We start from the raw sequence: 26,102 nt of genomic DNA, 5'->3' as shown, positions 1-26,102 counted from the left end.
TGTTGTGCGAATCAAATGAAATACCGTGTGAAAAGCTTGTCAGACCTTAGAGAGCTATACTATTAGCTCTTTAAAATAGCTCTAATACCATAGAATTGGGGAGAAGAAGCACCAGATGAAAGAAAGGTATGGTAAAAAGAACGAGAAATAAGAATGTAAAGCCAGAAGTAAAAGCTGTTCTTTGTTTCCAGTGAAGGGATTAGAGGGAATGAATTAACTCATGATTTATTCATTTGATCATTCAACAAGTATTTATTGACTGTTTTCTATGCATATAACACTCTGCTAGGCAGCAATAGGGAAATCAAAAATAAAAAAAATAACAGGTAAACACAGTCCCTAATGTCTTGGTGCTTGCAGTCTGATTAGAGACAGTAGGCATGCACAAGAACAGTTAAATAAAAGCACAAAGCAATATATGAATTGCCAAGATGACAGAGAACAGATAGATCAGTATGGGCCAAAGTAATTAGAAAGGATTCATAGAAAAAAGGTAAGATTTGAATTCTACCCTGAAGGGTGGGTTATAGAAGTATTGGTTTCTGAGTACAGAATGTGATTACATATATTATCTATACACTTAGATAAATATATCTTTATTTCCATCCAATTATTAGCAAATTCATTTCTTGGTTAACCAGAAGCCTTTCTTAAATATAACATATTCACTCTAGTTTCCTATAATATATTGATGAAATAGTGCCTTGATATAGGAAAAAAATGCCTCAGTATTCTGAACTTTTTACAGAAGTCTTCCTGGAATTAATTAATTAATTATCTAGGTCCAACATCTCTGCTGAGAGAAAGAGAAATCCAAGTGGCAGGGTTTTCCTTAGGTAGTTAAAAATTTCTGAGACCTTAACTTTCTCTGCTTACCATTTATAGTAACCAAAAACAAAATTCCACAATGAAATTTAACAGTCACAAAGTTCAGTTTGAGAGTTTTCATCATTCATCACTATAGAAATGTTAATGTTAGATGGTATACGCTTACAGCTTTCCTGGAAAACCAAGGTAAGGTCCACCATGTAAAACAAGGATCACTTCTCCATACTCAAAAAAGAAGGAACACTTCTCTTCTGGAGAGTCCTGTTTCAAAATGGACATAGATGAGTAAAGGAATATTTAATTGAAGTACCAAAGAGTATGCTTGCCTTTAACCTAGTCACTACCCAATCATTTCTGAGGAGGATCAATGTTTCTAAAAGACAAGGGGGAAAGGGCTGTGTTTAGTATGTCCCTATATTACCTCATATATTCTTCTTTTCCCTAGGTTGTGCTACAGAGAATCCTCATGCCTTAACAGTCAGTCCCTTTAAAGCATTCTCTCCTCAGCCACCAAAGTTTTTCAAACCTCTTATGCCCGTAAAGGAAGAACATAAGAAAAAGATACCCCTGGAAACCAGACCTCTTCTCAGCCAGGAGGTAAATGTTTTACTTTTTCTTCACTGACCCAAACAAAACAGACCATTGCTACTTAAAGAGTCTGTGGTAATTTGTACTAATCAACAAGCAGTACTTAATGTGTGTACATGAATGGAATAGTACCCCACCAATACTATTCTGTCACACATGGGAGGTCCTGCTGGCAGTTTTTGATTGGTTTGTTTGGGAGTTTTTTTGGAGGGGGAAGGTAATTGGGGTTGGTTGCCTTTCTCATTAATTATGTTATAAAGTATCATTTCAAATGAGAGAGACATGTCCTTTGGATATTCTTTGAATCATGAAAGTATTTTTTTTTAAACTTGGCATTATTGCACCTAATTGATGCTAAAAATTCCATTTGAAGGTCTTGTGAAACTCCATCCATGTCTCAGCTCAGACCATGCTAATCAGCTGCTGCACGACTCATTTTTAATGAAAACCTCAACATTGCTTTTTCTAACTTGCATGGTTTAATATGTATTCAACCCATTGGTGTCTTCTGTGTGTGATGTGTTTGTGTGTCTTAACCTTTGCAGAGCATGCCTTCACCTCAGGTACATAACGCTGGCTGTGTTGTACCCTCAGGAAGTAATGACAACAACCTGCCAGTAGAAAACAATAGAATACGTGAGGAGAAGATTGTAAGTTCTGGATCAGTTTCTGTCATAGTGCCTGGTGGTGGGTTTAAGGCCCTTTCACGGGCAGTTATGCAAGTGCAATAGAAAAAAAATTATTTGCATTGAGTGTTTCCTTTTTTATTTTGAATATTGACAATATTCTTTTGCATGAATATGAATATGAGCTGTCATTTTCTTTTTGTTGTTCTGAGTGTTAGGCAGAGAGAAAAAGCCATTTTAAATGATTCTGGACTTTATAAAACAGACAGCATGAACTAACTAATGTTGAAATCTTTCTAATATATCTGTATATATTGCTCAGATTCTGAAGTTAATCTTCATAGAGGAGTTGAGCTCACTTGGAGTAAGTAACTCTGCATTTAGCTGGGAGTATGTTTGAAAGCTTTTTATGCCTGATGCTCTTGCCAGAATTATTTTGCAGTTCATAGCTGTGCTGTAATCCATTCCTGCCACCATTCCATTCTCTTCATCTCCATAATGCAGGTGAAGTTTTTTGAGTTTGCTGTCAGAATATATTTTGTACCCCTTGGTACCACCTGTTTTCAGGGAAGGGTTTTCCATACTTTAACCACATAACCCTAAAAAACCTCAAACCCAGACACTTGCTTTGCAAATTCCATACCTGGAGGATACTTTTAAATACATGTAGCCTGGAATTTTGGTGCCCATATGCAACAAAGAAAAGTTGAATTTTGTCTCATGGTAGGGACCTGGCTGAGGCTGACTTTCCAGGTTCTGAATAAAGTTTAACCAGCTCTAGTGGGGCTTGGCTCTGTGGTATTTATATTTGCATATTTTTATGTTGTTTGTGGCCAGAAATAATGAAGAGTTAATTTCTTCAACTCCACTATACATCCCTCAGCTTAGTTGGGTTGAGATATTTTAACAAGTCCAAGCTGCTCATGCATGTTGTGTGAAAACTAACTGATCTTTTATGCAGACATACATACCCCCCCCCATCCCCTACTTCCGAAAAATCTCCAGAGGTGATCTTTCCAGCCCCACATTCTGCTCCAGGGAAATCAAGCCTCTTCTCCCTCCCCCAGCTGCCACATGACTTTCCTAGTGCAGAGGAGTACCCAGAGCACTTGGCCTTAATTCTTTTCCCTTATCTCCTAAATCTGTTAGCTCTCTGGTATGTCCCTTAAAACTTACTCCTCTGTAGGGCAGCAGCATGAGCCAAGTGGCTGACAAACTGATTTTTTTTCTCTTTCTTTCGCTGGTTCCAAGATGGATTTAATCAGTCTATTTATTTATGTGGCACCTATCACCATGGCACGCAGGCACTAAATTTAAACCAATTTTAAAAATAAATATTGGCTGAAATGATAGTGAGTCATTAAGAGACCCTGCCATGTGCTTCTTTATAGGCATGTGTTTACAGGGTTTACCTGGCAGTTTAATTTTCTGTTTTCAATTTTTTTTCTTGTTATTCTCTTTCCTCCCTCTTTAATGTGATAAAATAAAGGAAACCATGGTGGGGCCTCCAGTTATCAAATTATAAGAAATCTAGTAGTGTTAAAAGACCTCAGTGAAGAAAGCCAAAGGAATATTTTTCTCTATGAACACTATTTAATAATCATGGGATCATAAATTCAGAGCTGGAAAGTATAATAAAAATTATCTAGTCCAACCCTTCATGATATGAATAAATTCATATTTTAGTAGCAATATTTTTATTACGAAAATCTAGGAGCATCCTTTAAGTGAAATTGTCCCATTAGCTTATTTATTCAAAAAGCATTTTTAAGTTCATAGATTATGTACAATATGTATACGTGTACACATGGATATATATATACATAGATTAGGCACTTGGGACACAGTTTAAAATTATAGTTCTTCAAGGAGTTTACATTCTACTACTACTACTAATGTGTATTTACCCATTATCATAAATAAGTATGATGTGGTAAGAGATAAGAACAAAAGATACATGTACCCACAGATTGATATAAGGAAATTTGAAGGGGAAGAGAATATTAAAAAGATCCCTAAAGACTTTTCCAGAAGAGATGATCCTGAGCCTTGGAGGAAGAGAAGCATATTGGAAGGCAGAAATTTCAGGTGCAGGGAAGAGTGCCTGGTAGGCAGCAAATGGAGCACTGGGCAGTGTTCTGCTCTCAGTAGGTCTTAATGTGTAGTAATGTAATAGTTAGTAGTAAGAGTAATAGTAAGAGTAATGTGTAGTTTTCCAGCCTGACATTTCAGATTATATCTGTGCTCAAATTTTCACTAGGTTTTAGATAAAGACATAATGCCAATAAAATAACAATATTTGCATAATGTTTGAGGTGATATGGAAGGTTTGTCCTCACTCTTGTTATCAAAGTTTCCTTTCTATCCCTGATATTTTGAGGTGGATGTGAACCTATTCTATTTCTTCTCTCTCCCCAAAACCCAAACTGATGATCAGGTAGCTTAAAACTCTTATTAGAGATAAAACTTCATTACCTTAGACATGTAGGATATCATTGGCATAGGTTCTCCCTTGGTTTATCTAAAAATTATCTAATTATCTAAAATTAAACGTTTTAGATAAACTCTTGTTAGAGAGACTCAGCAACAAGCATGTCCTATTCCCCCTGTCTTTCTAAGAAATGAATTCAGGGGCATCACTAGCTAGGGGCTGTGGCCAATTCCTTCTGTGACGAGTATAAGGGGGAGCGTTAACAACAGATCCTGGGACAAGGAGCAAAAAAACAAGCACACGTAGACAAGCAGAAGTGATCATCCTTGTGGAAAGTAGAGGAGAGGCAGTGGGGGGAGAGGGGGAGGGAAGGGAGAGGTAGGGGTGTGTGTGTGTGTGTGTGTGTGTGTGTGTGTGTGTGTCTGTCTGTATGTGTGTCTGTGTCTGTGTGTCTGTGTGCATGTGTCTGTATCTGTGTGTCTGTCTGTGTCTGTGTGTGTCTGTATCTGTGTGTCTATGTCTGTGTGTCTGTGTGTGTGTCTATGTGTCTGTGTCTGTGTGTATGTCTGTGTGTGTCTGTGTGTCTATGTCTGCATGTGTCTCTGTCTATGTGTGTGTGTCTGTCTGTGTGTGTGTCTATGTGTCTGTGTGTGTGTCTTTGTGTGTGTATGTCTGTGTCTGTGTGTATGTCTGTGTGTGTCTGTGTGTCTATGTCTGCGTGTGTCTCTGTCTATGTGTGTGTGTGTGTCTGTGTGTGTGTCTATGTGTCTGTGTGTGTGTCTGTGTCTCTGTGTGTCTGTGTGTCTATGTCTGCGTGTGTCTCTGTCTATGTGTGTGTGTGTCTATGTGTGTGTCTGTGTCTGTGTGTGTGTCTGTGTGTGTATGTCTGTGTGTGTCTGTGTCTGTGTGTCTGCTGTGTGTATCTGTGTCTGTGTGTGTCTGTGTGTATCTGTGTGTCTATGTCTGTGTCTGTGTGTCTGTGTCTGTGTCTGTGTGTATGTCTGTGTGTGTCTCTGTGTCTGTGTGTCTGTGTGTGTGCCTGTGTGTCTGTGTGTCTATGTCTGTGTGTGTCTATGTGTCTCTATGTCTGTGTGTGTGTGTCTATGTGTCTGTGTATGTGTGTGTCTATGTGTGTGTCTGTGTGTGTGTCTCTGTGTGTGTGTCTATGTGTCTGTGTGTCTGTGTGTGGGTCTATGTGTGTGTCTGTGTGTATGTATGCGTATTGGCAATGCAAGAACATCACAATCCAGAGAAATGAGCTGGCAAGCATGATCAAGAATCACACCAGGACTATGAGGCACCTTGTATTCAGATTAGTTTGAGATCATCCAAAGGTATTCTTTGATCCACACAGCAGGAGGATCATACTTCCCTTGTTTCAGGCCCTAGGATTTGTGACTAGCTTCCTCTTGATCATCTGACTGAATTTCAGCTGTGGACAGCTCCCCATTACTGTCAATGCTTCCTGTATTGGCAAACCACTGAGTTCATACAGTGACAGTTGGCCAAGGAGTGCAGAATGATGGTAGAATTAGTGAGGAATTATTTCAACTATTTTATTACTCACCTGAAGTTAGTAGGGGGAGGATTTGAGAGGAAAACTGAGTTCAATTTTGGACATATTGAGTTCATGATGTCTATAAGACATCTATTTCAAAATATTCAATAGACAGCTGATGGTAAGAAACTAGAAGTCAGGAAAGGGATTAGGGCTGGATAAAGAGATTTGAGAATAGTTTGCATAAAGATGATAATTGAATCCATAGAAGCTGATGAGATCACCAAACAAAATTGTATAGAAAGGGAGAAGAGGGCCCAGGATAGATGATTAGAGGACACTCACATTTCATGGGAATGAGCAAAGAGGGAAGGGAAGAGAAGGGAATAAGTATTGATATAGTACCCCCTGTGTGCCAAGCACTGTGCTACGAGCTTTTTACAAATATGATCTCATTTGATTGATAATGAGTATGATGGATGAAGGTCCAAAAAAGAAGACTAATAAAAGTTTTAGAACAATAGTGAATACTTTTCCCAATCTTGGGGAGACACCATCTCCAGTCAGACAGCATCCTTTATTCTTAGTGCTTACCTATAATTTTGGTTTCTTTGAGTTTCAAGGAGTAACTTTTTAGTTGATTAAATCAGCAATTCTCAGCTCAAGGGATTGTCAACTGGTACAACTTAACCTGGAAGGAAAAGCAACCTGGAGGCTGTAAATTAAGACCACTTAAATCCTCACTGACTTAGGCAACTCTCCAGTACCTAATAGATACCTATTTATATTAATTAAGTTTGTTCCCAAAGATCAGGGAAATTACAGGTACTGACTTAACAAAAAAACCACAACCAGATGCAAACATTTGAAATTCGATAGTTTGTTGAACATGAAAATTTGCAAAATTTATAAAATGAGTGGCAAAATTATCTGATAATTCTTCCTTTCTTATCCTCCCTCCTCCCACAACATACAAAAATAAATCACATACACACATATATACACAGTGAAACCTACAACTATTATTATTTGATAGTACTGTTTCAGAAATCAGAGATGGTCCTAGGGTAAGGCAGAAATAAAATCCTGGTTGTATATTACTATGTCTAGTCCAAAGCAATTGCTACCAATAGTTGTTAAACAGAATGTAGATATTAGTCCATTGTTTTAAATCTTTATAATACTCTACATTCAAATGAATATTAAGTATAAAGTGAAAAAGAAAACCGTTCTTGTAGGTAAGATACAAGAGAGAACAGTGCTATGATAGTTATCAGATGGAATTTATGTTCACTGATAAACAGCTGTCTCCTGTCTAGAAAAGGATATTATATCAGCCAAATGTTTGTTTATTACTTGATAAATGTAAGCTTCATATAGTCCTGGTGACTAGACTCTGCAAAGCATGTTGCATTTTCAGTCTCTAAATAATCACACAATTTGACTGACTAGTTCCACTGAATAATAAATGAGAGGAAAATTATATTGATATCTTAATCTGACTAAGCCACAGCTTCTGGGAAGTCTTCGAAAATTTTACTTCCTCCCCCTATCCTCCCACCAAAAGTACAACACAATTTACCTCTTAAAAGAGGTAATTAACTTATTTCAGTTAAAGCTGTAGCAATAACAGCACAAAAAGTCCTATTTTTTTAATTAATTTAGAAATGGGAGAAAAGGAGTTCTTTAAATGTTGCATATATCACATATACACACAGTGTATGCAATAAATCAATATATAAGCTAAACATTATACATATAGCATGTATACATACACACATGTATGTATACACATGTACATATGACTAGAAGTTCAATATGTTACATTTACAGAGCACTTTGCAAACCCACGTCTGTAGCTAGTTATCCACAAAAAAACAATCCAATCAGCCTGAGAGAAAACTTTTTGTCTATGGGGAGAATACTTGGAGAGAGAATCTCTCCTTAAGCCCAGGACTATATGTTGCTTTTATTTCCTTATATTTTTAGCATATACAATAGACTAACGAGCAAAGGCTAGGTTAAAGTGAATACGGTCTTGTTAAAGTTGCCAGAACTAGAATCTGCAAGCTCTGATAGAATGTGAACTGAGATACTTATCAGCTGCAAAATCCTAGGCAAATTGATTACCCTCTTTCTGCCTCAGTTTCATTATCTGTAAAAAGATAATAATAAGGGAACCTACCTTCCAGGGTTATTATAAGAATGAAAAATGATGATATTTATAAAGCACTTAACAAACAATTAAGCATGATGCAAATGCTAGTTATATTATTATCATTATTATTGTTGGTTTAGTGGCAGAATAGTAATAACTTATATCATTAAAATAAAAGTACTTTGCAGTATCATCTTCAATAATTATCTGGTCTACACTTGCCATATATGCCTGACTGAATTCCTGTTTTTTTTTTCTTTCCACGCATAAAATACAACTAAACATTATAATAAGAAGTGTTTCTATCACCTCCTTTGTATTACACAGCATTTGAAAGGCAAAAGAGAATTCTTAATCAAATGTAGGAGTTTTCCTTCTTGTTTGTTTTCCTACCTAGGTGTATCCCACTAGGAACTTTGAGACCTCATCTTAACATATTCATCTTGAGTAAACACAATAAGCATTTCAGTCAATCAGTAAACATTTATCTAATACCTGTCAAGTACCTAGCCCAGCCTAACACTATGCTAAGCACATTTACAAAGGGTTTTAGTATATACTAGGTCGTGTGCTAAATTCAGTGTTGGAGATACTAAGGCAAAAATAGCCCCTGGCTTCAAAGAACTTACTTTCCATTGGGGGAGAAAACATGTAAAGAAATTAATATGCACATGATAGTGTAGGTGGAAGCTAGTCTTAATGGAGAAGGCTCAAGTTTCTGAGAAGAACTGGGAAAGGACCTCTAGAGAAGGTGGTGCTTAAGCTGAGTATTGAATGAAGCCAGCATTCTAAGAGGTACAAGTGAGGAGGAAGAACATTCCAGGTATCTAGGGCAAACACAATGTGGGCAGGAGATGGAATGTTGGGTAGGCCAGTATTGCTGGATCATAGAGTTTATGGAGAGGAGTGTAATATAAGATTAGAAAGGTAGAAATGGACCAGGCTTCGAAGAGCTTTGAATGTCAAAGAAAAAACTTCATAATTGATCCTGGAGGTAATTTTCTGTCATTAAAAATATTTGCATTATTCATATACCAATTTATGTCTACTGGTAGCCATCTCTTGGGGGAGGGGGGAGGAAGGGAAGAAAATAAGAAAAAAATTTACATGATAACTTTATTATATATTTAAAAGGATAGCAAGTTGTACATAGTAGATCTACAGTTTCATGTACAATCATCTTTTTTATTACACTATGCTATGGAAATGCTTGTTTTATTCCATAAATTAGTAATAAAATATTTGTATCTATTAAAAAATAATATTAGAAAATGTCCCTCAGAAAGCTACCTTTTGTACTGTTGCGTAGGCAGCTGCCTGTGTTGCATAAGAGGCAAAGTGGATAGAGTAGTCTGCCTGGAGACAGAAAAGCTTGAATTAAAATCCAACCTCTGAGATTCACTAGTTTTATGACACCGAATGAGTCACTTGACCTCTCTACACCTAAATTCCCTAATCTGTAAAATGGGGATAATAGCAGCATCTTCCTCTCATAGTTCTTATGAAGGTCAAATGAGATATTTGCAAAACTATCGCAAACCTTAACTCTATAAATATTTATTATTCTTATTATTATCATTACTATTGTCTGTCTCAAGAATTGGTCCTACTTACTTGAATGAAAATACAAGAAATTGTATCATTGGTTTTTCATCAGTATTTCTGTTGTTAGGAATACTCAAGTACCAAGACTATTTATTTATTTTTATTTAACTCTAAAAGTACTTTTAATTAGTAATATTTGTCTTTCATGAATTCTAACAAGTGGTTTTCCCCAAGTCTTAGGGAGTAGTGATCTTCACATCCTATATGGACTTTTATTTTTTCCTTTATAATTTTTTTGAAATACTTTAATTCATATTTTCATTTACTATCATTAATGAACTTTTAGTTTGGTTACTGACTTTGAGAATATTGTAAGTCTTTAATGGATACATTTAGAACTTTAATTGTTGCATTTTAACTGTTGGCAATAATATACAACCAGTTCTAGTCCAGTCTAACTGACATAATGTGTTTTAAGATTTTTTTTCTAATTGGTCCAAATACCGTTTTCTAAATATTTTTGATTGAAGGTAACAACCAAAACAATCAATACTTTGTTTATATAGGATTTATATAGTAGAAGAAGCAATGATGTGGGGAGGATTAGATTTGGAGAGTGATGATTAGAGAGTAAAATGATACCATTTTTTTGGTCAGTTTACAAGTTAAAGAAAATAAAGTATTTTTTATTGAATTTCTGGTGTGTCCTCCCTGACAGAGCTCTCTATCCTGACCCTGCTGGAAAAGCCTAAATGAATATAGTTATAAGATTTATTGTTTACGGTCATTTTTACAGCTGTAAAACTTTGTTTTTTACTTTGGAAATGTTTAGAATAATATTGCATCCAGGTGTTCAAATGCTGTATTGGGCTTCATCTCCCTTTGCTGCCCCCAGTCTTTGTTCTATTGCCCTGCCCTTCCATGAAGCAGCTCTAAGTGCTTTTCATACATTTCTTTTCACTTTTTAATACTGTAAGAACAAAAAGGCTGTAGACCTCCTCAACCATCCTCCACCTCTCTGCCTATTTGATTTAGAAAGGAAAAGTACCACAAATCAGACTGTTAATAATAGATACATAATTGAAACTCACTCTATGTTCAGTTCCATTCAGACTGCTAAACCAGCTGAATAAAAAGTACAGCAGTAGTATTTGGAGAAGAGAGGAGAAGTATAAAACCTTAGTAGGTAGGCAGTTTCTATTAAAGGGTCTATGACAATGCCCCCAAGTGTCATCAAAATGGACACCAAATAATACGTATGCAATGTTACTTTTTTAAAATTAAAAATAAAGGGGAAAATTTAAATATAGATGAATACACATATGAGTGAAATATTTTAATCTGTCTCTATTAGAGTATTATAAGGAGATAACTACTAATTTTTGCCTTTTCCCCACAGGACTCTGAGGAAGAAGAACATGAACTGGATACTATTAGCAAAAAGCTAGTAAGCTCACAGCCCTATGTACCAGTGGAGTTTGCAGACTTCAGTGTTTACAATGCTAGCCTGGAGAACAGGGAGTGGTTTTCTTCTAAAGTTGATTTCTTGAACTCCCGGGTTTTGGAAAAAGAGGTATCACGTAGCCCTACCACTAGCAGTATTACTAGTGGTTATTTTTCCCATAGTGCCTCTAATGCCACTCTATCTGACATGACCGTACCTTCTAGTGATAGCACAGATCAACTAGCCAATCAGATGAAGGATTTGGACACCAGTGAGCATTCAGGACTTTTACTTGTGCATGATTTCAGACCTTCTTCCAACAAGGAGTTGGCAGAGCTAGAGGGAGACTTGGCAAAGGATAAAATAAGCACAGTAACACTCAAAGAAAACAGTGCCTTAGTCAAAGGGAGTCCACTATCCCAAAATACCATTAAGAAAAGTTCCAAAGAGCTCTGTGGAACTGGGTCATGTTCAGCAATAGATCCCTGCTCCAGCAAAAACAATCGAACGCCTGTGGGATTCTCTGCTAGGGAAGTGACCATAGAGCACACGTCAGATATTGTTGAAGACCATTCTTTCACAGAGTTCATGGGTGTCTCAGATGGGAAAGATTTTGATGGTATATCAGAGCCCCTACTCTCACCTGTTGGAGATCTTTCAAATGTGAAAAAGAATCTACCAAGTAAAACTGACACCAAGAGTAATGTGGATTGGTTACAAAATTTTGGTCAACCAAAGTCTGAGTCAAAGAGTGATCAACTGAACTCCACAGTCAGTCCTTTGTGTTCAGAATTAACAAAAGAGGATCCTCATTGTCAAGCAGACTCTGATGCCTCCCACCATGAAGACTTGCTGAGAAAGAATCATTTAGATGTTTCTGATGGCGAAGATGGACTTTCTACAGAGCAGGTCTATACCCTGCCTAGCTGGATGACTGTGGGAGAGCAAGTCTGCCTTGGTAACAAGACTGGAATAGTGAGATACATTGGACCAGTGGATTTTTTAGCTGGCACATGGGTTGGTGTTGAATTAAATGTTCAAATGGGTAAGAAATACACAATGATATATGGGTTCAATTGTTATTTTCTGCTTTGAGGTATTCAAAAAGTAGTATCATAAATGCATGATACAGAATATTCTAGTTGTCTTATTGGTGGAAGTAACAGATGCCTATAAATTTTGCATGTGGGAAATTAAATCAGTCAATTTTGTTTAGTATTTTAATTACTAATTTCATGAAGTAGAATTTACTATCATTCCTAAGGAAAACAGCTAATTATCAATTTTATTTTAAATAAAAGGCTTCTGAGTGTCACACTCCACTTGCAAAAAAATAGAATTTCAATTCTTTCAATTTCACTTGCTGTTGCTTTCATCTACAGTCCCATTAACAAGGAACTCAGGTTTGCTGAAGCAGAGAAAGCCTATCTAGGGATTTGAGAAGGAGTTCAAGAAGAGACAACATCTTATTTAAAGTTAAAGATAATTCCTTTTCTGTTCCTAAATTTTGTCATTTTATTTTGGGAAGGAAGTTATTTTTCCTAAACTGAAATAGCTAGAACTTGAAGTTGTGAATTGAGGAAAGGAGTGCATGAAGATTATTCTCAATCTTTTACCTGAACTAGGCAAATACCTGAATTTACTTGAACTAGTAAAGAAGAGTGTGGAATAGAAAACCATAGCACCAAGGCTAACTGTGGGCAGAACTGAGAACCAATCAGAATTAATCTTTGAAAGCCAGAATCACAAAGTGGAAAGAGCAATTTTCTTTGAGTTAGGACATCTGGATTCAGGTCCTGTTTAGACTTTAAATGTTTCACCTTGCACAAGTCACTTAGCCTTCATGAGCCTCAGTTTTTTGTCTGTAAAATGAAAACAGTACTTGTATTACCAGCTTTATGGAGCTGTGGAGGGAAAATCTTCCATAAATCTTAAAGTACTAAATAGTTGTGAACTATTAATATTATCTTTTTTGCTTCTTCATTCATCTTGGTGCCTATAAATCCATAGTCCAGGTGCCTAGTGTCTTCATATTGCTTTCTGTCTTTAAAAAATGAAAAACTTTTTCTAGGCAGTTCCCTGGGCTCTTTGCTCCAAAATTTTTCCAACTTTCTCTCCTTCTTTAAAACAGATATACATCCTGTTTTTCATTTTCTTGCTAAGTGATTGGTTAATCAGTTTGATAGGATAATTCTCAATAAATATCTATTGACTATGTATTGGGTACAAGACAATGTTATACCGTAGGTTCTTTAGCGTTACAAAAATAAGCAAGACTCAGCCCCCTGCTGAGGAATTTATAATTTAATAGAAAAGCCAATACAAGTGCTCAGATAACTATAATGCAAATTAGAAATTGATCAATGCCTTAATAGTGTTATGAGAATTCAGAAGAGGGACAGATCATATTACACTGAAGGAATTCAGAAATGTGGAAGAAGTGGTGTTTGTATTTGGTCTTGAAGAATATGTAGAGTTTCAGCAAACAGAGGTATAGGTACAGGGCATTCCAGACAAAAGAAAAAGCAGAACAAAAAGGGCATAGGAAAATACAGGATGTGTTCAGAGAATAGTGAAGAAACCAATGTGGATGGAATATAGAGTAGAAAGGGAGTAACAAGAGATGAAACTGGAAAGACAAGTTGGGGCCATATTATTATAAAAGGCTTTGAATGCCATGCTATAGAATTTGGATTTTGTTCTCTAGAGGGAACCACTGATGGTTTTTGCCAGGGGAGTAATGTGATTCAAGGTTAATTCATGCTAAGATATTAATGGCTGATGATTATTTAATGTGCTACTTTTCCCCCTAGCATAAAATCAACATTTTAAAGGGCTTATTCAGTGTCTTTACCAAAAAAGCAATTGATGGGAATTTCTGGTTTCTTCTTTCTTGTTTACACATACAAGGCTGTAAACCCTTGAGAATAGGGATTATGTCTTAATTCTTTCTTATTTCCTGAGCATACTAGACAGCCAATACATGTTTGTTGAATAAATGAGGCAAGCCTTAGGTGTAGGATTCCAAAATAATGAGGCCTTGTAATAAGACAAGAAAGAATAGGTTTCTTTCCTTTCTACCTGAAACTAGAAGTGCAATCACTCTTACTACCTTTCTTATAAACTTAAAATTCATAGAAACAAGGAATCATAGTGTTCAAAAGGATCTTAGAGTTATTTAGTCTACAATCCTACCTGAAGTGAAACATCTGTATAATGCAGTGGAAAGAATTCTGTATTTGTTGTCAGAGGGTCTGAGTTAAATTCTGGCTCTGCCATTTGATATCCTTGTAACCTTGGGCAAATCATTTAATCTGTCTGGGCCTCAATTGCTCTTCTGTAAGATGAATAGTTTAGATGATGTCTAAGGTTTCTTCCAGCTCTAAAGATCTGTGATCCTACCATCTTGGCTTAGATATCTTCAGTGTTCCCCAAAAGGGATCATTCAGTCTCTATTTTAATGTCACTGGAGAAAGAGAAAATCATTGTCTCATGCTAGATATCAAATAGTTAGGAGTTCTTCATTTTTAGTTCCATTGGAAGCTATTGTTGTCTAACACATTGGGAGCACAGACAAAATTGATGATTTTTGTTGAAACAGTTGATTTCTTTTTGTATTATCTATATACTTATTCAGTGGTCGACAGTTTGCCAAAAATCTGTCCTCCTATAATTTTGACCCATTAATATTACTCCTTTCTGGGGCCAAACAGAATCATTTTAATGCCTCTTTAATTCAACAGATACTTATAAAGCACCACAAACATTTATTAAGGGATACAAAGACAAAAACTGAACAAGAAACCCTGATGTTAAAGAACATTCCAGGCAAGTGAGATGAGCCTGTGAAAAGGCACAAAAGAGAAGATAGAATGTTGTGTAGGGAACAGTTAACATGCCAGGCTTGCTGGAAGTGTGTGTGTATGTATGTGTGTGCGTGTGTGTGTATCTGTGTGTGTGTGTAGATTAGTAATGTGAAAAAATATGGAAAGGTAGGCTAGTGCAAAGCAGTTATCAGCTGAGTTTATGTTTTAACCTGGGGCAATAGAAGAGCCACTGATGTTTCTTGATTAGAAGAAGAATGATATGGTCAAACCTGTTCTTTAAGAAGATTGTTTTGTTAGCCAGTTGGAGGATGGATTGGGGAGAATAGAGGTACAACCACTGAGGAGCCATCAGATACAGTGGTCCCCAGGTGACCTGTAATAAGGGCCCAAACCAGGATGGTAACCTTGCAAGTAAAGAGAAGGGAACAAATGAAAGAAATGTGGAGGTAGAATAAAGGCATCCTGGCAGTTAACTATGTCTGAGAGGTGAGGGAGAAATGAGAATCAAAGATAACTCTCTAGATCTGAATCTGGGTGACTTAAAGAATGATGATACCAGCAGAAATAAAGACATTTGGAAGAGGAGTGGTTTAGGGGAAGATGGATGATCCAGCAAATGAAACTAAGGAGCAGTAAGACAGATGTGGGGGATGGGGACAAGCAGAGAATATGTTCATGAAAGCTGAGGAAAGAGAATATCCACTTCAAGGAGTTCCTCTACTCTGCTGGTTGCAGAAACATAAAGGCTGAGAGGGAAAAAACCACCATCAAATGTAATGATTAGCAAATAGTTAAAATACACACCTGCACGCACAGAAATACACTGGCAACTCTTCAGATGTGTAAAAATGGCTATCCTTTCCCCCAAGTTTTCTCCAGTCTACATATCCCCAGCTCTTTCTATTGATACTCATGTAACATGGTTTCTAGTTCTTTCACTGTCCTATTCCCTCCTGAGATGTGGTCTAATGAATACAGACTGTAGTGAGATGGTTACCTCCCTTGTTTTGCATATTAAACTTATATCAATACAACTTAAAATCACATTACTTCTTATGGCTGCCATATCCCTGGGGACTTATATTAGGTTTGCAGTCAACTAAGCCCCTCAGGTCATCTGTTTCAAAGACTTCAGCCTTGCTTTGCCCTCATCTCTCATTAATCTTTCTGACATATTCAAACATGGTACTGCCCTCCAAGCTGTCACCAGTTCTCCATGACCATCACTTCATTACCATATACCTTTTCCTTCAGATCAGAATCTCTTTGTTCTTCACCTTGGAACTGGGACAGGAACCTCATCATCTTGGTTCCATACTCACTCTTTCAACCACAGCAAATAACCTAATTATACCTTTAGTTTTAACTGATCAGCACCTAATGGATATACAATGGGAAGCACAGGGAATTTGAAATTTTTGGTTACAACGCTGAAATGATATTCTCACAGTCTATGTGCTTTAGTGGTTAGGACAGAGGAATACTTTTTTTTCTTTTTAACCTTAATTTCCAAGATATATTCATCTCCTTTATTTAGGGTGATGCTTTTACTCTTTTTCTTTTTTTACCTTTTTCCTGTTACACCTTGGTTTGCTTTTCCTCCAATATGCTGTACATTCTTGGTTCATTTCCTATAATGGATCTCAGGTTTTCAAGCCTTTTTAGGAGAAGAAAAGACTACTGGCATCAGTACTATGAATAACTATGAATGCTGAGTTTAAAGTGTGACTTCCTAGAGCAGGGATGGTAGAGGTAGGAAGGAAAGAATGTAGACTAACAGCATCCTTGTTTTTACATTAAAGGGAAGCATGATGGGACAGTGAAAGGAAAGGAGTACTTCCGGTGCAAACCACAGCATGGCATCTTTGTTCGCCCTGGGCGCCTTCTGAAAGCACCAGCTCCCACAAAGAAATGCAGCAATGCTTCTCGACCTCAGGCAGCCTCCAGTCTTGAGAAGAGGAAAAGTGTCATGGGCCCAGTACCATCTCCCTCTTCTTCCAAAGCAGGAGAAGCAGCACTTTGTCACTCAGGCGATGCAGCAGCCTCTACTTTTTCCAGGAAGCAGGAGAACAGAAAGTCCTGGATTAACTAAGCAGCAGTATGTTTTGATATTTGCACTTATGACACAACTCTCCCCATTCCCCCCACCACTCTGTAGGAACCTTTATAAATTTTAAAAAACTTTATTCTTGTATATTTTTAATCAGTCCTTACTGGATGTGTGCTCTTTAGAACCACGGACTTAATTCTCTAATTTTTTTTTTATAAATAATATATATATATTATATATATATATGAATATGTGTATCTATAGTTTGTCTGTCTGGAGGCAGGCATGGCTGCACACTAAAATAGATAAAGATGATTTGTAGATAACTGAAAGGTACTGGACTCTTTGTTACAAAGCAAGTTGGGGGAAAATCTTATTTTAAACAAACAGATATTTTATTGCAGAACAAGGAGGATGCAAGTCCCTCTTCGTGGAAAAGGTTACAGAATGCTGTTCTTTATAACCAAAGAACTTGTATTAGACATTTGCTGTCCTGTCTTATTTTTTCTGTAAATATACATTTAACTGCAAGTTTGGTGCCATGATTCTCTTGGTCACTGGGCACCATGCTGCCTTACCTGTCCTCTGTTAAATAAGCACACTGAAAATCTTTTTTTTTTTTGTCTTCCAAGTGGCCTGCCACTGTGCTGACCTGCAATTGTATTGCTTACGCTGACAATGACTGAGGCTGTGAGTTTTGTATTCCACAGGCACTTGTTCCAGTCCAGCAGTTTGAATACAGAGAGCAGTATTACTGTAAGGGGAAAGCAAGGACACACCACCTGGGCCTAGGGTTTTTTGTTTTGTTTGAGGTGGGATTTGTTTGTGGGATTTTGTTGTTATTGTTTTTAAGTGACTCTGGGAAATGAGGAAGAGACAGGGTGAGCAAGCAGCAGAAGCTTGAGGCTGCACACGTTGCACTGGGGATGGCACAAGTTATCTGCTCAAACCCAGATGATGCTGCCCTTAGTGACTGCATTTATAAATGTCTCCTACTTTGGGAAACATGAAAAGATTCTGTGGATGTGCGGATGTGCGTGTGCGCATGTGTGTGTATTTTTAAAAATTGCTTTGTATATCTGTGCTGTAGTTATTTGTAAAAATGTTCCGGATGGGCAGCTAGAAATGTCTTGTTTCTAAAGAGAGAGAGATGTGTACAGTCTGTGGTACCTTTTTTCCCTTTAGTCTGTAGCATCAGTAAATGAGTGAGATACCTGGGACCTTACTGAAAAGCTGCTGTTCTTCGTATGATTTTGTGTATAGTAATCTGATGATAGTGTTTCACTATTTGCTGTAAAGAATTGTAATTTATATCCTATTTCAGTCATACTGTATTTAATTCATACAGATTTTTTTGTGTTTTAGAATACAGAATATAATTCAGATTTTACAAAGATAATTGTTTGTTTTTAATAACACCAAAAGTATGGTATAAGGACAGATTGTGGTTTAATGCTCTTGATAAGCATTCTCCCCTGTTACATTTCTTTTCTATGTTATTGTTTCTACCTTCCACTGGTGCTCCAGACCCTTTGAAGAGGTTATTGGATTCCTTAAGGGAGAAAGGGCTTTACCAACTAGTTATAGGAACTGATGGCAATCTGATCAGATATGTGTATGCTACTGAAATTTGAAAAGCAAGCAACATTTTACCTTTTCCATGTGTGAAACGGAATGGATAATCATTTTTTCTTCCAAAATTTTCATCTGAAGAACATTTTATTATGGAATTGCATTTGAAAATGTTTTCAGCAGCTCATAATAATCCATCTTTCCAAAGTCACAGAGAATTGCACTTTCATTTCCTATTTGGAAATGTCTGGGAAAGAACTCCAGGAAAAATTGTGTAGAGAAAATTTAGATGAGCATACATGGATGCTGTAAGATTCAAAACAATCAAAGGGTCCAGTAATCAAATAAATAAATTATGTCAACGTGGGCACTACTTCAGTACAAAACAAATCAGACAGTTTGTCCTTAACCTAAGCTTGTTTGAGATTTACCATATTGAAAACCATTGATATTATCACTTGAAATGGTAGTGAGTAAACCACACGTTTCTTTCTGTACTTGATTTATAAATAGAATGGTGCTGATGTGTTCAATCATTTATTTCCAAACCACATCTCTCATGCTTTGCATTTGTTTTCAGTTGCCCTGGTCCATGCACTATTATAATGGTGATGAAGGGGAATACAGTACAGTGCAAAGATTTCAAAATCTGACTCTCATTCTTCAGAACAATGTGACCACTAGCATGACACTTTACCTATCGACTTCAGGTTCCTTATCTATAAAAGGGGATGGTAATAGTACATAATTCCTACCTCATGAAGGGGTATTGTAAGAAAAGAATATTGTAAACTCCTCAGAAAATGTGAGCTGTGATCTAGAATCTTGGCCTTCTATAGCACCAGTATATGATAATTTTTACAGATATATATTGTATATATATGCATGTGTGTATATGTATATGTACATACACATACACAAAATGGACTTTGCTTTAGTGATTGCTTTAGCAGAGACCATTTCTAGATAAGGAAAGCCTCTTTACCAATGCATTTGATTCCTTCTCTGCAACTTAAGGTCTTAAGAGTAGGGAACTGAATGGTTAAGCAATTTGCCCAGGGCCACATAGCCTAAATGCTTCAGTGACTGGACTTATGGAAGTCAGCTCTCTATCCATAATGACTCACTGCCTTTCCATCAATTTCATAGGTTATAGACAGCAGAAAGAGAGGAAAGAAGGAAGGAAGGAAGGAAAGAAGGGATGGAGGGAGGGAGGAAGGAAGGAAGGAAGGAAGGAAGGAAGGAAGGAAGGAAGGAAGGAAGGAAGGAAGGAAGGAAGGGAGGGAGGGAAGGAGGGAAGAAGGAAAGGAAGGAAGACGAGATGATAGAAATGTACACATATAGATATGAATACATACATATACAAACATATTCCATATCAAATAGATGAGAAAATGACTCTAAGTTTTAAAACCATGCCAATCAATATACATTTATTGAGTACCTATTATGTCCCAGATATTGCACTAAGTGCTACATCCAAAGAAGCTTTCTCTTATCTTCAAATATTAAATGGTGATGGCTATGCAATGCCCCCAAACTTGCACAACCAGCAGAGAAGATGTGCTTGAATAAGAAAACTTCCTCTTTTCTTCCTGTCCTGGATAGCTGAAAAAAGAAGGGAAAAGAAAGGCACACTACTGGTAACAGATGTGGAAAAGCTTTCTGGAATCAACTCTGGATTTCACTGCTAAAGTAACATTAATTCTCAGGTTTTTCCCAAGTGATGTTGGATCTGCCCTACTAGTATTTTTTTAAAGCATGTCTGAAATAAACACTTGAACTTAGTTTCTCTCATGTTCTAGTAGAAGAGAGGATCTGCCACAAGATCTCAGGGATTACACATGGATATAATAGATTTGTGCTAGTGGTAGTTAAAGTGAAATATAGAATGTGGAGAAGGAATGTGGGGAAGGGAACACATAGTTATTAATCAGTCAGTAAACACTTATTAAGGGCATACTATGTGCCAGTCACTGTGCTAAGCACTGGGCATTCAGGAGGCAAAAGACAGTCCCTGCCCTAAAGGAGCTCACCATCTAAAGGGGGAGGCAACAAGCCATACATGTCATATATATAGTGTGTGTGTATAGCACCACATAGACTCTGTCCCTAGGAAGCTTTCAGAAAGAAAGCAGAAAAAAGCAGGAAGAAATTCCTAAAGTGTATACTTGGTCTATTCCTACACTGTTTCCGTTGCTCAAAAAGTTAGGTGGAGGAGTAGATTCAGCTCCACTTGGTGGTGATTGTTCCCTGTTATAGAATATGTCCGTTGAACTTGTGATCAAAATTCTTGGCTTCTTTTAAGTCTTATAGTAAGTAGTATTGTCTTGTATTCCTGGATGGTTAATTGGTTTGGTTTGGTTTTTAAGTAATTCTTTTTTCTTTTGGAAGGTAATTTTGCATGTATACCCCCTACAAATAGATCTGACCATAAAAATAGAAAGAGCAATCTTACGTTGGATACTCACTCTGGAATCTGAAATGGCTCAGCAGCCACTGCCATCTTAAAATTTATAATAGGTTTACATGGTGCCAAAATGTCTCTGAAAGTCCTTTGGGGACCCTATTCATGAAGACATTGACAGGCTGTTTAGCAGAATAATGATGGCCCAAAGTAACAGAAGATAAGGCTAGAGCCAATAAGAGGAACTAACTGGTAGCACAAAACCACTTGGCTGTTTCCATAATATCTAAATATTTTAAATTAAAATATTTAATTTTTTATATGTACATCTTAACTTTTCATTATTATTTACAAGTTATTTTTTAACTTGAATTTTCAAAATCTTTGCCAGGATAAAAACTAAATAACTTTTTGTAGTTTATAGAATACCAAGAAGACCAGAGAGAATCTTAATCAAATAGTGTTGCTTTCTCCATATCTTTTAATAGTAAGCATTCTGTCATAGAAAAAAAAAAGCCTGATTTTCATAATCAAAGCTAAAATTCAAGCCTAGGCAAGCAAGGCATTTGCTGAGAACAGTTTTATTTCAAATGGAGAGAATCCTTTATATCTGAAGACCTATCTCTGATCTTGCATTTTCAGTTGGTTTTTTTTCTAAGCCTGGTAATAAATTCTTTTATCCCCTTGAAATAAGTGATAATACATTTTTTAGAAGTCTAGCTGGAGTTAGGACTTGAGTTGCTGTGGCAAAATAAAGGTATAGACTCTAAACTACATCAGGGAAGACGTGGTATTTTATCTTAACTACTCCATATTCTCTAACACATGCTAGAAGCGTAATAAAGTTCATTTGAAGCTGACTGAATTGAATCAAGCCTAGGACCCTACACTTTTTAGTAACTTCATTTGTATCTGTAGGTTTCAAAGAAAGTTCACCATCCAAAGAAAAACCGGCAAATTGTAGTTGGTGGTAACTTGAAAACATTGATTTATGTGATATAGCTAAAACTCAAATTGCACCAGTATACCCAGCAGAGACAAATTATTTAAAATGTAATTATCCTTCCATTTGAACTTCTATTCAACTTTTTTTTTCAAACTAGGTATGCATTATATTAGAACTGTGAACATTGAATGATGCTACCTCCTTAGTATACAGGTATATACTAGGTGACACAATGGATAGAGCACGTGGCCTAGAAACAGGAAGACCTGAGTTCAAATATGACCTCAGACCCTGAAGAGCAAGACCTGAACAAGTCACTTAATCTCTCTGTTTCATGACCTCAGTTGTAAAATGGGAATGATAATAATAGCACCTATCTCCCAGGGTTGTAGTGAAGACCAAATAATATATATATATAATATTTGCAAAGTGCTTGGCACATAATAGGCCCTTAATAAGTATTTGTTCCCTACTCCCCCCTCCTCCTTATTATAAGGTGAAAGGAAATTCATCCTACTTAAAGAAATGTAAACACTTTAATTTATTACAGATAGAAACCCCTACCTAAATTGAAAGCCTTGCAGATAAAAGAGCAAACAGAAGAATTATCAGCAATTTTGGCTATTATTGTTTCTTGCTGTGCAAGTAAAAGTAAATGTTTTACCAAAAAGCTTTAGTAAAAAGAGTAGTAAAAGTTAGATCTCTAGTTGTGACATACATGTAATTATTTGGGGAAATAAGAAGAAAAAAGTATAGGTTCTTGATGTTCAAAAAAAATAAGTATAACTTCTAAAAAGGAACAGGCAAATTAAGGAATTAAAAATGGAAGAAATAGAAGAGAAGAAAACAGTAAGAGAAAAAACCTAAATTGGTATCAACATATTAACTGAATGGAAAGGAAAAAGTATTCTAGAATAGTATCAATTTCTATGCCAACAAAATAACAGCATAAAGGTTAAGATTAGCCTCCTGAAAGTAAAGCTAGATAAAGTGCAATAATACTCTCTTTACTTACTAACTGCTTTCAGGGAATTCACAGATGGCACAACCTGGGAGAATGAAAAGTAGCCCTCACAAAAATGATCAGAGATCCTTAATGCAGAAGGTAAGTCAATGAGTGGGTACATCACAGAGCAGCCCTTGAATCTAAAATCAAAGAGGTAAAGGTCGAAGGAAATGGAGGAAGAGCATGACTTTTAATACATTTTGAAGAGAATGCTTCAAGAACATCCCTATCCGACTCTTCATGACCCCATTTGGGGTTTTCTTGGCAAAGATATTGGAGTAGTTTAACTTATCGTATCACAACTACTGGCTGACATTTAAATGGCTTTGGATATTTTTCCCACCCTTCAGTCCTTGTGGATGCTCCTTACTAGAGTTCTTAAATGGTCATGGTCCAAAATTATTATACCTAAACTCAACCTGAATGTTGGCATCTTGATATGATATTGCTTAGGATCCCATATAATTTATGATATGATCTTAAAGTCATATCACATTGAATCATTAGTATCCTATCCTCACTTGCCAGGCCTAGAGGCCTGAGGGCTACCCAAGTCTTACCTTACCTGTCCCAGGTCTTCGGTTGGCCAAACCGGATAAACGTATGAGAGAAGAGACTTTCTGGAGTCAAACAAGGGTTAGGCTTTATTCAGGGTCCTGGTTACATGTGCAGGGGGAGCTCTTCCTTAGGAGGGAGAGAGAAATCTCCCAAGGAGGCAAAGATCTTATGGTAAGAGATTGGAAGCAGAAGTGTAAGTGGGGAGAGAGGGGGAGGGGAGAGCGAAGAGAGGAAAAACGGAGCCTTCTGTCCTGTCAGGGCCCCTCCCGAGCTAAGAGCGCCTTCAGGCTTTCCTGACCCTACTTAAGCTCTCCGGCCGCGTAGTTTGCACCTGAATACCGTGCCTGTTAGATAACAATAGGTGTGCCCAGACCCGGGCCAATCTTGAGGGCGGGGAGAGCTCTCTCCCATCACGTTTCTCACGGGAAGAGGCGGAAATACACGAGATTGCTCGGTCTCACTCCTCGATTCCCTGCTGTTTTCTGGGGGGCCTCATGAGAACTCTAAGATTTAGAAGTTCCCACCTTTACCCGCCCGAGACTGTCCACATGGAATTGAGCTTCCACCCCCAGCACTCACTAAAATAGGGAAATGAGGATTTCTAGTTTTGTGAAAGGCACCAGAGAGCTGCCAAAGTGGGAAAGAAAACACACAATAGAGTTAAAAAAGGAACTGGTCAGAATAGAGATTCAGTTTTATATACAATCCTCTTCTCTTTTACTGTAAGTATGGAAACACCTATTTTATTTAGTGTTAAAGTTCAGAATTTAAAAAAAATAATTCAATCCTTTTCTCCTGGTTTGAAAGTAAACTGATTTCTGAGGAAATTCCTTAGTACAAATTGGAGGATGCCTCAAATCCAAGACTGGAAGGTTCAAGGCCAACACACATGGTGGGTCTGGAGATTACTGTCATCTCTCACCACCACCCCCCCCCCAAAATTATTCCAATTCATCCTAACAACAATTTACCACATTTCTCTTCAAGGCACATTTCTTAAAGATCCCTAAGCATATCCACTTCAATATCTACTTGCTGAATTTTGTTGTTGAGTTGTTTTTCAGTTGTGTCTGATTCTTCCTTATTCCATTTGGGTTAGGGTTGTTTTTTTTTTCAGCAGAGATACTGGAGTGGTTTGCTATTTCCTTTTCCAGCTCATTGTATAGATGAGGGAACTGAGTCAAACAGGGTTAAGCAACTTGCCCAGGCTTACACAGCTAGTCAGTATCTGAGGCCAGATTTGAATTAGAGAAGATGAGTCTCTCTGACTCCAGGCCCAGTGCTCTATCCACTGTGTGGCCTAGCTGCCCACTTGCTGAATGGCCACAGCTTAATCACTAATCTCCACCAACAATATGGAAAGCCTCTCTTTAAATGACCATTCTTAGCAGAGGCAGTACTAGAAGTATGGAGGCCACTTAAGGCTCAGTTTCTTCTGCATCTAACAAATATACTAGGAGTTTATTTTAGATGAAAAGTTTTTAAGTTCAGTCCGAATTGCTGGGACCCCTCAAATAGGAAAAATTCCCAATAGCTACACTTTCTTTGATGTCTGTTTCTGGATAAGCTCTGCCTTCTTTCTGATTGGGGCAAAATTTGCTTTACTGGAAACATTTTGTAAAGACCAAATTACATATGCCTGTGGATAAAATGGCATCAGGAAGGGAAGCTGGGAAAGAATCTGATCTTCTCTTGAAACTTCCATTAACCTGGATTCTCTTCTCCATGACTCCTATAGAGGCAAAAAGTATCTCTATCCTCTAACATCCCTCCCTTTGCTCCATGCTTGCTTCAATCTAATGCAAACTCCCAGATTCTTTTTCTCTCCAATCCTGAGATAGTTTCTCCCTTTTAGACAAAGTACTTAGGGTATGACCCAGTATTATCTTACACAAAGACTTTGAACAGCTCCTGTACACATTCAGTTATTATTGTTTGATTTAATTTTTTTTTAAAGTATTTGCCCTTATTCTAGGCATCACAGCCAAAAGGAGTGATGGATGAAGGAAAAACTTCATTACAGTGGAATGCCCCAGGAATCAGTCTTGACTCTGTGCTATTTAGCATTTGTCAGTGATTTGGATGAAAACAGAGATGTTATGTTTATCAGATTTGCAGAAGACATGAATATGGGAGGGATAAGCTAACATAATAATGGATGGTAGAGGTGGGATCTAAAGAGATCTTAACATCCCTAAATATTGGGCAGAATCAAATGAGGTGTATTTTAATAGCTATAAATCTCATACATGGGTTTAAAAAAAATTAACTTCACAAGTATAGAACAGGGAATGACTGGTTAAACAGTGGTCCAAAAAAGATCTAGGGATGTGACCTTAAAGTGAGACCCTTAACCTCTAAGTATCTCAGTAATTCTCTAAAATGACACATTACTGAGCAGCTGTCAGCCTGCATTGATACAGGACACTCCTTAATGGGAACTCCCTATACCAATGACATTGCAAGTCCAGTTTAAATTTTAAAAAGAAAAAAAAAGATCTAGGGAATTCCATGACTGATGAGTTCAATAGGAGACAAAGGGACATTATTGCAACTAAAAAAGCTCATGTCATCTTCGGCTGCGTTAAGACAGGCATAGCTTTCAGGAAGAGAGGAGA

The 26,102-nt window shown here is 37.1% G+C and overlaps 1 protein-coding gene across 4 annotated transcripts in view; it reads left to right on the top strand.

The window, feature by feature from the left end:
• Positions 1–18,394, top strand: part of KIF13A (kinesin family member 13A) — a 257,778-nt gene extending 239,384 nt beyond the window's left edge. For 2 of the 4 annotated variants that reach the window (XM_072603929.1, XM_072603928.1), the window contains 4 exons: positions 1,274–1,425; positions 1,962–2,066; positions 11,074–12,163; positions 16,748–18,394. In XM_072603929.1, coding sequence (XP_072460030.1) covers positions 1,274–1,425; positions 1,962–2,066; positions 11,074–12,163; positions 16,748–17,037 — 1,637 coding nt within the window. In that variant the 3' untranslated portion in view covers positions 17,038–18,394. The remainder of the gene's footprint in view (positions 1–1,273; positions 1,426–1,961; positions 2,067–11,073; positions 12,164–16,747) is intronic. The other 2 variants (XM_072603931.1, XM_072603930.1) reach the window with 1 other exon arrangement.
• The last annotated feature ends 7,708 nt before the right edge of the window (positions 18,395–26,102 follow it).

This window comes from Notamacropus eugenii, chromosome 4 (genome assembly GCF_028372415.1).
Source record: "Notamacropus eugenii isolate mMacEug1 chromosome 4, mMacEug1.pri_v2, whole genome shotgun sequence".
Classification (NCBI taxonomy): Eukaryota; Metazoa; Chordata; class Mammalia; order Diprotodontia; family Macropodidae; genus Notamacropus; species Notamacropus eugenii.
This window is presented reverse-complemented; position numbering and strand designations above follow the sequence as displayed.